The sequence below is a fragment of the Ursus arctos genome, unplaced genomic scaffold (genome assembly GCF_023065955.2).
Source record: "Ursus arctos isolate Adak ecotype North America unplaced genomic scaffold, UrsArc2.0 scaffold_3, whole genome shotgun sequence".
NCBI lineage: Eukaryota > Metazoa > Chordata > Mammalia > Carnivora > Ursidae > Ursus > Ursus arctos.
Window position 1 is genome coordinate 61,377,028 of NW_026622985.1, and position 13,348 is coordinate 61,390,375.

At 39.0% G+C, this 13,348-nt stretch overlaps 1 protein-coding gene across 4 annotated transcripts in view; it reads right to left on the bottom strand.

Moving 5' to 3' along the window:
- The window catches only part of DPY19L1 (dpy-19 like C-mannosyltransferase 1), an 89,198-nt gene that overhangs the window by 53,156 nt on the left and 22,694 nt on the right, over positions 1–13,348 (bottom strand). For all 4 annotated transcript variants that reach the window (XM_057304232.1, XM_048212886.2, XM_048212885.2 and 1 more), the window contains 2 exons: positions 11,351–11,471; positions 10,552–10,645 (listed from right to left, as the gene is read on the bottom strand). In XM_057304232.1, coding sequence (XP_057160215.1) covers positions 10,552–10,645; positions 11,351–11,471 — 215 coding nt within the window. The remainder of the gene's footprint in view (positions 1–10,551; positions 10,646–11,350; positions 11,472–13,348) is intronic.

The window sequence follows — 13,348 nt, forward strand, 5'->3', positions numbered from 1 at the left end:
TTTAATTCTATATTTTTTATATCACAGTGTTTTCATTACTGTAGCATTATGGTAATTTTAACACATGATAAGGAAAGTTCCCCACCCCTAAGTTCTCTTTTAACATTTTTTAAGGTAATTCTAACCAGTGCCCCTTCCCACCCACAACAATGTGTTGGATTTCTGATCAGATGTCATTAAATTTACATACAATTCTGGAAGAATTGTCATTTATATGACAGTAGGTCTGCCCATTCAGTTGGATAGTATGTCTCTCTCCATTTACCCAATTCTAATTATATTTCTTTAAGTAAAAATGTTATGGACAAGCAATACAGCCACCAGATATCGTAGAGCTAAAACTACTAAAAATAGAGGGATATAAAATCTGATCATAGTACAGTATTTTAACACTTTCAGACTTTGGCAGGTCGTATAAGCTAAAGAAAACATACCAAGGATCTGAATAAGATAATCGATAAGCTCGATTTTATGGCTCTATACAGTACTTTGACTATACAGAGAACATACATGATTTGCATAGCACCTGGAGCACCTGGCTGGAAAGACACCTCATCCTCTGATTTTAATCCAAAACAACCGACACAAGAGAGATTGAAAAACAATAGCAACAATAACACTTTAGGAAATTAATGTAAAATTCCCTTTTAAAAATACCCTGAACAGAATAAGAGTCAAAACTGAAATTTTTTAAATTCAATTTTTTTTAATGGCACAGTAAAGACAGGGTCAGGGATAAAAAGAGGACAAGGACAGAAGAATCCCCAGTCCAACTTCCCGACCAAATCTCGTGATGGGGTCTGCTCAAGAAGTCTCCCACCCTCCCTCGAGTGCCATACGACCCGTGGGGCTCTGAGACCGGACATTTTCCCAAAGGCATAATCAGTGTGTCATCACTCCCTTTTCAGCAAATAACCACAAGACAGGTTATGGCCCAGCATCTTCCACAAACACAGATAGCTTTGCTTAACTAACGAGGCAGGCAGATTTTCTGGGACACTTTCATGCCCTGCAGAGCTAGAAGGGGAGAATAAAATTTGCTTCTTTACAAGAAATATCTGACTTACAATCATTTTGAAATGGTGTGACTTGCAGTAAGTCTAAAATAGTGTCCCCAGCATTTACCCCCTTCCCCTCCAGTCCTTACAGACTATCACATAGGTCATTCTATTTTGCTAAACAGAAAAGATGTAATAATCAGAAAACTTAAGACTGATTTTTCCCCCATTACAGTTGATCAGTTGATATTTCAGCATTCCCTAGTGGTTAAAAAAAAAAAAAAAAAAGCTTCTTCTGCAATATTACCACCAACTGTCAGAAAATATGAAAGCTCCCACTGTGCAAATTTTAAAGTAGTCTAAGTTTGCACATTTACTCATACATCTCATTCACCTTTTGAGCCTCGATTTCCTCAGGTATAAAATGAAGGGGTAAGCATGTAAAAGAGCTTATAAATACTTTTCAGTTCTGACATTTAATAATTTACAATTCTCTTCTTTCTCACATCTTTAAGTAACATGGATTCAAATCAATCATCGTATTTCGGTAGGCTTAATCACTGACCCTTGTACCTCTATCAAAAAAATGATAAAACGTATGAAGTTCAACATTCAAGGAGAAAAAGTAATAGTTAATTCAAAATGTTATTAAATAACTCTTGGAGTGAGTTATATAACTTTTGCTGTATGAATGCTTTCGAAAGAGAAGATCAGAGAATAATGTGGAAATAACTGAATTAAGAGAATTCCAGCCTCAAATTTGATATGAAAGGCCTAAGCACCTTGCTAGCCAGATGAAGAAATGCCCAGCAGGCCTGCTGAGAGCTGAACATCTTCCCCTAAACTTACACATCCTCTGGCTTCTCTGGAGCATAAAAGAAAGTCACAGAAAGTAAAGGTGAGGAACAAGAATGACAATCAGGAAGGCTAGGAAAGGTCTCAGCTTAGTCCTTCCAGTCTGTGACAGTCAACTAATCAATGCCTTTAATTTAACTCTTTGTCTGCCAGGGCCAAGAAACAGATTTCTACTAGACTGTGAACTTCCCAGTTCATCATGGTAGCTCCCACTGTGCCTAATACCGGGTCTGAGCCTTGTCTATGGTACAGAGTCAAAAGGTACCTGAGGAGTAAATGAGAACATAAAAACTATCCAATCACAAGTTGGCTGGCATTCCTTTTTGAGGAGAGGGGCACTTTCAGTCGCACACACCACACTTTCCATCACTGCTATCCTTGGTCACTGGCCTGGACACAGGCTCCTGCTCATCATCAGCGCCATGTGTCCAGTGGAGCCTCTACGGTGACCCATCCACCACACTGCTTGACTCCCCATCCAGACCTTTTCCTGTGCCCTCAAGAACCTCTGTTCCATGGTGAACAATCCTTCCAGGAACCCTCAGCCTCCACCCGGATGCTTCCCTCTCCAACCTCGAAACTTTACCCTCCTCTGAGGAGAAGTTTCCCTTCCTCATGGCACCATGCTCCTGTATGGCTTAAGGCCCAGGGCTGAGGCCGAAGCTTCCTCTATTGCTACTTTCAGACACCATCTGGGATCTTTCATGAAAGCCTGCTCCTCTGAGCTCACTTCTCCCACTTGCCCCCTCACAGAAGTTCTCTCCCAATACTCCAGTTCATTCTTCATAATTCACATCTGTTCTCCTTTGTCAAGAGCACGTCTAGAGTCTTAACTCACAGAGTCAGGGTCCAGGGTCCCCTGTTTCTCTTTTCCATTCCCTCTATCACACTGAGGTGGCTTTTTGAGAACTTTTCAATGATCCATTTTATGAACTTCTCTAGATTTAATGTCTGCTGCTCTGTACCACTGTGGTCACTCTGATCTGTCTCTGATGTCTTCCTCCTCTGGAATATTTACCTTTCTCTGTCTCCACTCTGTTGGATACACTGAGAAGCCATGCCACTCCATGGCTTCTCAGCTCTTGTCAGAAAAGCCTGTCCATTCTCTTGTAGACATAGCTAGTCACCAGAAAATGCCTTTTCTTCCACAGGACGAACCAACCAGTCACAGAGCATAATGTATTCCTCCTCTGATTTTCTACTCTACTCTATTATTTTCTTTGGTTATTGAAGGTTCATGCTTCTTTGACACCAGAAAGAATTTTTAACTACTTTATTTCTAGATGTGTTCCAGAAGCCCTGAAGGCATGGTAGATTAGTCTGTATGCCAAATCTTCCTTTTGATTTTGCTTACTAACATTCCCCCTTTCTGTCCTCAATAGTGAAAGTGAATAGTCATAGTTAATATAACCAGTTTCTCTATTTTCTTCTCATGATCCAGCCCAAGTTATCTATGAAGTGACTCAGTGTCCTTTTTAGACTCTGTGGCAGAACACAGTAGCTTTTCATATCAATTCTTTATATCAATCAATCTACACCTTCCCCTTCCCGTACTTGTTTTAAGGCAAAGTTGAACTTCTTATTCTTTATGCCAATTTTGCTTTGCTTCCATTGTTTTATTTGAGATTTTTCTGTTGTTCATGCTTCATTAGAAAATCAAGCATTATTGTTTATGCAGCCTGGATTTTTGGCCAAAAATATGTCTTAAATAAGCTATGAATGACATCAGCTCAAACGTTCTCAGCTCCATGCTGTTGCTGCGGGTTGTTTGTTTTGTTGTTTTTTGCTTTTGGAATGTTCTATTAACTTGGCCTTTTAGCACGTCTTTAATCACTTGCTCTAACAGTTGTATATGAATATTTAAAAGATAAGTATTTCTCTTCAGTATGCATAAATTGATGAAAGTTATTGGTTGAAAATACTGGCATCTTTTCTCTAAAACCTGTCCCTTTTTAGGTCATTATCTCAGCAAATGACACTTAACCACACTGTTTGCTGCCCAAGTCTGACCCTAGGAGAGATGCATAACTTTCCTGTTACTCTGTTTCCTCAGAGTTACTTCTTAAGGTGCTAGATACATATTTCTTCAGTAAACAAATAATCTTAAGACTAGAATTTGAAAAAAAAAAAAAAAAAGAGTGGAATCTGCAGAGGAAAAGCTTCAGATGAGTCCACTGAGAAAATATTTCCCAAATTGGTAAAATGCTAATAAAAGCTTTACATGATAGATAATATTATATTATTTTTTGTGCCTTTCGTAAATAGTAATCAAGAGCTAAGTTTTTTCCCAATAACTTATTTATTTGCTTCATTCAATTAAAAGCTATTTTCTGAAAGCAGGCATTCTTCTAGGTGCCTTGCAAGAATTATTTTATTGTATTCTCACATAGAAGACAATGCCTCCGAAGTCATTTAGGTGTTCTCCCTTCTACCCAGGCACTTCTTAAAAATTCTATAATCTTGCATTCCAGTTAACTTATGAAACACTTTACTTCGCTATTACAACCCCGAAAAACCTTTGTTACATTAAATTTGCTTTTACATCCAAAGGCAAACCAAAGAACTGGCAGTCACTCTAAGTTCTTCCCACATCATTTATTCAAATTATATAAAAACTCAATGTTAACAGGTTCCACCCACGATCTGGAGCTCCCATACAGCTTTTTTGTCCTCCAATCTCAATCATGACAGCCTAGGATAGCCAGACAGCTAAGGAAAACTTCTAACATGGTAGGTAAAGACCGAAAGATTTAAAAAAGTGAACTAGAAGATACCAAATTACTTAGGGAAGGAAAAAAATCATTAGTATCTTCAGAGAGAAAAATATTGAATCCATGAAACAAAAATACTATTTTTTAAAAAAGGAACATACACAGAACAAATGAAAATTCTTGAAAATTAGAAGATAACAAATGAAAAACTGAATAAAAGAGTTGGCAAAATAAAATCAACAAAATTTCCTAGATTGTAGAGGAATAATGATATTAAAAATGGGAAAATATATGAAAATTAGAGGATCAGGAAATGCAATATCCAAATAACAAAAGTTCTGAAAGCAAAAACAGAAGGAATGAAGTGAAGAAATAATCCAAGAAAATTTCCCTGAAATTAAGGGCATAAAGTGCAAGACTTTTGAAGCAATGTGTCACACGTCCAAGATAAAAAATGGGAACAGATCTACAGTGAGACATATTGTGAAATTTCAGAACCATGGAGACAAAGAGAAGGTTCTACAATCTTTCAGAAAAGGGAAGAAAAGGTCACACACAAAAGTTTAGGAATCCGAATAATTTAGGAACGCCTGAACAGCACCACGTGAAGCAACAATCGTGTGACACCTTCAAAATTCTGAAGGAAAATGATTTCCAATCTGGAGTTCAATACTCAGCAAAGCTATCAATCAAACATGAAGACAAAATAAAGACATTTTCAAATATACAAGGTCTCAAAAATTTACGTCCCATCCACTCATTCTCAAAAACTTCTAGAAGATGGACAATGTACCAGAGCAAAAAATAAACCAAGAAAGAGGAATACATAGAATATGGCATAAGAGATCCCATTATAAGAGAACAATGAAAGAACTCTGGATAGTGAAGGAAAATGCCAATGTGACAGATAAACACCAAACAACAGAAAGCAGTCAGTCCAGAACCAAGCACTGACTCACGCCCAGACCCTCATGTTTTATTTAACCTGAGAATAATGCCCCAGTGAGCCTGGACCAGACTGTTGTCAATATTTTGTCTTGGCTTCTACATGTCTTACTGTTGGCGTCAGCTAAAGACACTCATTTCACCTGCAGAAATTATTCTGCTTTGGTATGCTCTTGAGAGCCAGGGTACACGGTGGTGAATTTGGAAACAGAGGACAACTCTTCCCCCTCACAATATTTCTGCTGGACATTCAGGACCAGGACCACACTACATTTCTTCCAGACCTCCCTGCCAAATGAGTCCTACATCTATCCTAAGACTAGCTCATGACCTTGCTTACTAATGCCCTATGGAGTTGGGCCCCTAATTAAAAACCCATTTATGATTTCTGAGGCCCAACCACAGATAATTACAAAGGTTTACCTGACAGGCCTCACTGAGACAGCTACCCTCCCCACGCAGACGTGGTTCATGGCCAGCACAATGCAGTCTCTGAGGACTCAGGATGCCCTGGCCAGTCATGCCCTTCACATCTTTACATTCCTAACCCTAGCACCTTTATTCCTAGGTCTCTTTATCTGAGACTTTGGGCGGAGGTCCCCTTACGGAAGGGTAAGAGGGGGCAACCCTGAAGACATTTTTCCCCAGTCTGACTCAGTATCCAGTACTTTTCCATTCTAGCCATCCCCCCCCCACCTTCCCCCCTCCCACTTCAGGGTCCATAAAACTGCTGGCGCCTTTTGTTCAGGGCTTCCTCAACAGTGAGATGACCTCCATGTCTGCACTGATTTCTCAATTCTCAACCAAGGCACTGTTCCATGGGGGGAAATGGACTAGGGGGAGTCTGTTTTCTCCAGTTTTAGAATCTTATTACACCATCACAGTAAGTAATAAAAGGCTAAACTCTTTCGCTTTTGGCTTGCTGTTTTAAATGACTACTCCAATACCTGGCAGCTCAACTCCCTCTCCTACCTAGCTCGGCTGAGCTCCTAAAGGTCCCTGAAGGCTCCCTCAGGGAGCCCTCCTCCCTGCAGAAGAGAGACTTACACACACCAGGTCTTAAGCAACTGGCCTCCAGAAACTGCTTGTAGCTGACACATGTCAAGGCATCTTATGAAATAAATAACTGTAATTATGCATTAACAACACGGCTTTTAGAAAACAATTAACAACGTGTGTTTTATTTTTAAAAATACCAAAATACTGAGAATTCCAGAAGAAGAGGTACAACAAGAATAGGCCGTGTTTGCACAAACATCTGACTTCATCTCTTCAAGTCAGAGCTTGGCAGCCCAGCCCCATTTCACCATTTGGCTGTGTTTTCTATTTTCTCTTCCACTTTCATTTTTTGTGAAATGGACTGGCTTATCTGACTTCAGAAAACTTATATCTTACTATTTTAAAAGAAATATACTTCTGGAGTAAAAATGTCATACTCAGTCTGCCTGTAAATTTATATAATACAACTTATAAAAAGAGTCTAACCACAATTATAGATATCCTCCTCTTTATTCTTAACCCACATGTTAAGAAGTCTGCAGCTTCATCCCACTTTATAAAGTTCGAAGGGTGACAAAACTATCAAGGAAGAAAACAATAAGAACTACCTAGCAATATGAGACCTCTAAAAATACTCAAGTCAAGAACTCTTTAAAATATGATGAAAAAGACTGATAGAAAAGAAGTGACAGAAGACTTTATTCAACACAATATAAACCAGGATCTCCACTGGAATCTAATTTACACACCCGCCCTCAAGGCACAGTGCAGTACTCAAGGCTCCCTGAATACAAGGAGCTCTATAATGTAGGAGAACTCGATGCTCATTCGGGGCTGGGAAGAAACGAGTTTAGGATGTGTCCGGATAGAGCTAAAGTGATTATTCAGGGGTAAAAAAAAAAAAAAAACACTCGCAAACAAAGCAAAGGGAGAGCTAGAGAAATGAAAACGTGTGCCACCAATGCAGTGGCTACATCCAGACACAGCCACATAAGGCAGACCACTCCGGGGGGGGGGCGTGGGGGGTGGGTCCAAGGGTCAAGGACACAGAAAGGGGCCAACTAGAGTCCAGAGCAGTCAAATGGGTGAAGTTGAAACAGGCTGCAACCCTTGGAGCTAGGAAGAGAAACCAAAAACAGCTACCTGGAAAGGCTCAAATGCCTTTTTTTTTTTTTTTTTTTTTGAGAGAGAGAGTGTGAGAGGGAGCAGGAGGAAAGGACGAAGGGGAGAGGGAGAGAGAGGATTGTAAGCAGGCTCCACACCCAGCCAGCACAAAGCCAGACTCAGGGTTTGATCTCACAACCATGAGATCATGACCTGAACCAAAATCAAGAGTCCAACGCTTAACTGACTGAGCCACCCAGGCGCCCCAAGACTCAAATGCTTTTAAGGCAAAGTCACTCCCTCCTGCTACCCTAAACAATGGTCTACAGATTTTTTTTGACACTCCAACTACAAAAAATGAGACTTTACACTATAACTCAGCACATGTACGCGTAGACGCGTATCAACAAATAGAAATTTCTCTAAATAACACCTATCTTACAAAGTGCTGTATACTCTGTTATTTATGTTTATAATCTTTACTTTTTCATGTAAAAAAACAATCCTAGGCCAAGCCCACTAAAGTGATTCTAAAATTACCTTGCAGTTTGACACACAGTATGCTGAAGTAGTCACCAGCTAACTTCGATGACGAGAAAAGTCAAGGGTCTCATGAGATCATAGTTCAGCTTGAATCCTGGCCCTCTATTGGTTAAACTTCTCATTTCCCTCACTGGCTTTGGAATAGTCTCAGACCAGCCAAGCTCATTCATCAACCAGCCCAACCCACTTCTTCAGTCTTCATCTTCTACAACGGCCCTTAATAATCTGCATCCTAGCAAAGCTGATCCGCTTTCTACATCCCAGGATGTCCACCTTTGCCTCTCCCTGGGATTCTTTTCTCCCCAACATACCCAAAACGCTCTGACCCTCTAAAACACAGTTAAAGCAACCCTCCACACAGAACAAATATCTCCTGCCTCCAGCATTATAAGCACTTTATCCTTGCTGTCTGTCTACCACTGACACACAGCCAGCACCATCTCCCACTCCCACTCCACCCGACCACAAGCTTTCAAAACCCAAGCATGCCATCTCCAAAAGAAGCCACTTGGTCTGTACTTTATGTTGCTTGGACAAATGGCACACGTATCTCCTATGCAGGGAGAAAACTGCTGTCTGGGGACTGTTGGGGCTGAAGACCAAGAAATCTCAGGTCAGGGCCCAAACCACCCAGAACCTCTCAGTCAAAACCAGAACATCATACTCTCCACAGCAAATGTTGTACCTTTGGCCTTTGAAACGATGGTTATAACAAGCATGATAAGAAAATGATACTAAATGGGGCGCCTGGGTGGCACAGCGGTTAAGCATCTGCCTTCGGCTCAGGGCGTGATCCTGGCGTTCTGGGATCGAGCCCCACATCAGGCTCCTCCGCTATGAGCCTGCTTCTTCCTCTCCCACTCCCCCTGCTTGTGTTCCCTCTCTCGCTGGCTGTCTCTATCTCTGTCAAATAAATAAATAAAATCTTTAAAAAAAAAAAAAAAAGAAAAGAAAATGATACTAAATACTTAATAAATGTTTAGAAATTCTTCTCTCAATTTCAATTCTTCTTTCAAAAAAGCAGCATAACTATAGATCAGCAATTTCGCAACATTGCCATGTTCCATATTTTAACTTCTCTTACTCAAAATCAAATCTCCCAAATGCAGTAAAGCTATCCACTAGTACTTAGCGGAATGATAAATTCCCCCCCAAGATAGAGACCTTTGGCTCATCATGATACAAGGCACACTGGCCTTGCTCTCTTTCAAGTCAGCTTCCTCTTCTGATTACCATATACTTTGGTTATCTGTGTGTCTTGTTCCAAAAACAAAATTTTCCACCTCATCTTTTAATCATGCATTTTCATTTCAGTCTCCCCCAGTGACATAATTAAAAGAACTTTCCTATAGCTAAATCAGAAATATTAGCATCAAAGTATCTTAAATCTATATGCAAATATACTCTAAATTGATCTTCTAATAACTTCTTCATTTTACAAATATTTATCAAGTAACCGTTATCTGCTCAAACACTGAGCTAGGAATGCAGCAGATCTCTGAGGTACTAAACTGAAAATGCCATACTTCCAAAGCAAAGATATGGGATAATAGCAGATTCAAACTCATTAACCCAAATGGAAAATAATATACCTATGCTCACACTTCTGTACTACAAGAAATCAGTAAGCAATAAAAAAAGAAAATTCTAAAGATACTCTCAAGGTAAAATAGTTCAAACAAGTATACAATGTAACAAACTGTCAAAAAAAAAAGAAAAAGAAACATAAAAACCCTTTAAAAATTTGTCAATCCTGGGGCGCCTGGGTGGCACAGCGGTTAAAGCGTCTGCCTTCGGCTCAGGGCGTGATCCCGGCGTTATGGGATCGAGCCCCACATCAGGCTCCTCCGCTATGAGCCTGCTTCTTCCTCTCCCACTCCCCCTGCTTGTGTTCCCTCTCTCTCTGGCTGTCTCTATCTCTGTTGAATAAATAAATAAAATCTTAAAAAAAAAAAAAATTGTCAATCCTTTTAGTTTAAGGAATATTGCTGGACTATGAAGTTAATCAGGTCAAATATTAAATATCTGTTTAGAATATATTTCCATTTTAATGTCAGCAAAATAGAGTCATTAACACCATTTGATAATGAGTGGTCCTTTCCTTATATTTTATGTAAACAATATACTGCTTATGCTCAAAAGCCTGTGAATATTTAAAATTTATCCAATATCCCCACCATTCTCTATTTAAGCATCTAAAATTATTTTAAGTTTGGCTGACTATGCCAATGGTGAAATCATTCAAATGGGAAAGAATTTTGTATCTATAAGCAGATGTATTAGAAATAACATTGTTATAGAACTGAGCTGCAAGTTCATCTTTACCTCACTATTTTTATTATTTTAGTACATAGTATTATAACACATACCAATATATTCTCAATGAATGGTCTTACCTTAAATATGTGCCATATATGAAGAATAATGCCATCATTAGTCCATTTAAAATAAAAATTACAGCAACATAAAAGCAAGCAGGATCTCCCAATCCTTTAAAAATAAAAAAAAAAAAAAGCATATGTTCTAACTATAAATTACTTTGTGTGTCTGGCAATTTATATTAAAATGTGCTTATTTTGAAAATGGCACAGATATATTAAATGGTTGCCTTGGTTCCCATATGAACACGTGACACTACTGCCGAACAAAGATGAGAACACGACACTAGCTGTGGTGGTTTTTAAACAGGGCTGCCAATTCATGGACACGCCTCCTGTAGAGGTACAGGGGTCTCTGCTCCTCTTTTGAGCCCAGCTGGGCTTGTGACTGCCTCAACAGATGATGGCAGGGACCCTACCATGTGACTTCTAAGGCTAAAAGAGGCCAAGCAGTGTCTAACTTGGAGCCCATGAAAAGCCTGACTACCCGGAGGTACTATGCTATACAAAAGCCCAGGGGGCATGGAAAGGGCATTATGTAGGTGTCCCAGTTGACAGTCCCAACGGAGCCCAGCCTCGCAGGGACCTCAGCCCAGGAGCTAGAATGTAAGTGAAGCAGTCTCCAATCAATTTCAGTCTTCCCAAGCCACTTGAGTCTAGCAGAAGCCTCCGACATGATGGGAACAAACCAACCCTACTATCCCCTGCCCGAATTCCTCACCTGCAGAATCCATAAGCATAATAAAATGGTTCTTTATATCACTAAGTTTAATGTGCTCCTACAAATAACCGGACAATATCATGGAAAGAAACTTGCCTTCACAGCTTTCAATAGGACTGAGTCCTTCTCCTCTGGTCACCGTCCAACATATCTTGGTTTGAAGACCAATCAAGTCCATTATTTTGGTATAAATCCGGTACCAGCTGGCTAAGATTACCTATTTTTTTTTAAATAGAGACTTTTTTTAGATTTTTTAGAGAAAAGATATTATCATCAACAGTTTCATTACTAGAATATTTTTGAGATATTTTGATAATTATCAAATTTTCCTTTCCTCTACCATCTACTTAGCTCCCTTTAAATCTAGTAAAATAAGCCTTACAATCCCCTACACAGATTCTTCATTGGTCAGGCTTCAACTCTCCCCCCATGGGTAAGAATAAAATATATAACATGAAACACAAGATTTATATTTTTCAAAAGGTATAATATTCTACTAAGGTACACAAAAGAAAACTTGAACAAATAGATACTCTGTTTTCTTGAGTAGATCTAATTTCTCAAGATGTGAATAGATAAGAGTATTTCTATACAGAAAAAATATATACAGGTCATACACAAAGTTAAAAGGCAAACAAAAGGCTGGGAGAAAATGTTTACCCAGATAGCATGGTATTAATATCCAGCATGTAATAAATGAGCTCTTATAGAATTTCAACAGAAATATAGACAAAAGGCATAAGCAATTACTTTTAAAATTAAAAATACACTTTTAATGTAAGCATGGAATGAAATACATATATACACACATATATAGCAATGAACAAAATATATCATGTGATTTTAATTTTTTTGTCTACCAAATTGGCAGGGATTCAGGCAAACAAGCATTTTCAAAAACACTGCCAATGGTAATTTTGATTAGTATACTCTATCGAGAAAGCATTTTGGCAACACATACCAAAATCATTAAAGTATATACTCTGTTGAACTAAACAGTTCCACATCAACAAATTCATAGTTTTAAAAATATAAGGATATGTACAGAGATTTAGCTTCAAGGATGCTTATGGTAGCTTTAGACTATTTTAAAAGTTGAAAACAATGAATATTTTCACAAAAGATGGACTAAATAAACAATGGGAAATTGTATATACATATATATAGCCACTAAAACTGATCCTGAGGAAGAAAAGATGACACAGGAAAACTGTTATAAATATTCTAAAAGACAAAAAGCACTTATTAAAAAAAATATTTGCTGTGTGATCCCATTTCTGTAAAGGTAAATGTGCACATGGTCATAGAACGTACTCAATAAACAGTACATTAGTAAACCATCACTGAACCTTGGTGGTTGTCTCTATCTCCATCTCCTCATTAATCAATCGGCTATTTCACCAATCTGGGTGGAAGCTGGACTTCTCTCATTCAATGGGAAATGCCTGAGAGCCCCGCTAAGTCCAGGTACTGAGCCTGGACTTGAGATCCCCAGAGTCCAAGGCAGCCAGGGCCCTGGCACGAGCACGTGCTGTTTAGCAACATCAGCGAGCTAAGAAGGGGGAGTCACGCGGGCAGTGTGTTAACAGATGACCCTCCTATCAAGTCAAGGAGGATCTCGCTGCAGAAGTTACATCTCAACTTGGCCCTGGACAATGCTTAGGGATGTGTCAGATGAAGGCAGGGATGGTAAAGGAGAGACCAAAAAAGTTACTGATATCACTGCCTTCCTCCCTCACCTCCTGTGTGGACACACCTCTCCCCTACTCCACCCAAAAAAAGAGCATTCGATTAAGTGAAGAATCCCAGAGAGGGAAGAAACATTATTTGGCAAATGACATGTAATGGTGCTTCCTTGCTGTAATCCCTACAAACACACCGAATCTAGATAGTTTTCAATTTTTCTAGACCATGCAATCATAACAGTTTCCATGAAATCAGTTAAAGCCCACCAAAATTAATAACAATCTTTTTTCCATATTCCTTTCCAAGGAAAGATACACATCTTCTTTAAAAAATGAGATGAAATATAATATATGGAATTACACCTCACATTTAGAATCAGCATTTAATGCAAATAACACTTTAAAAAAG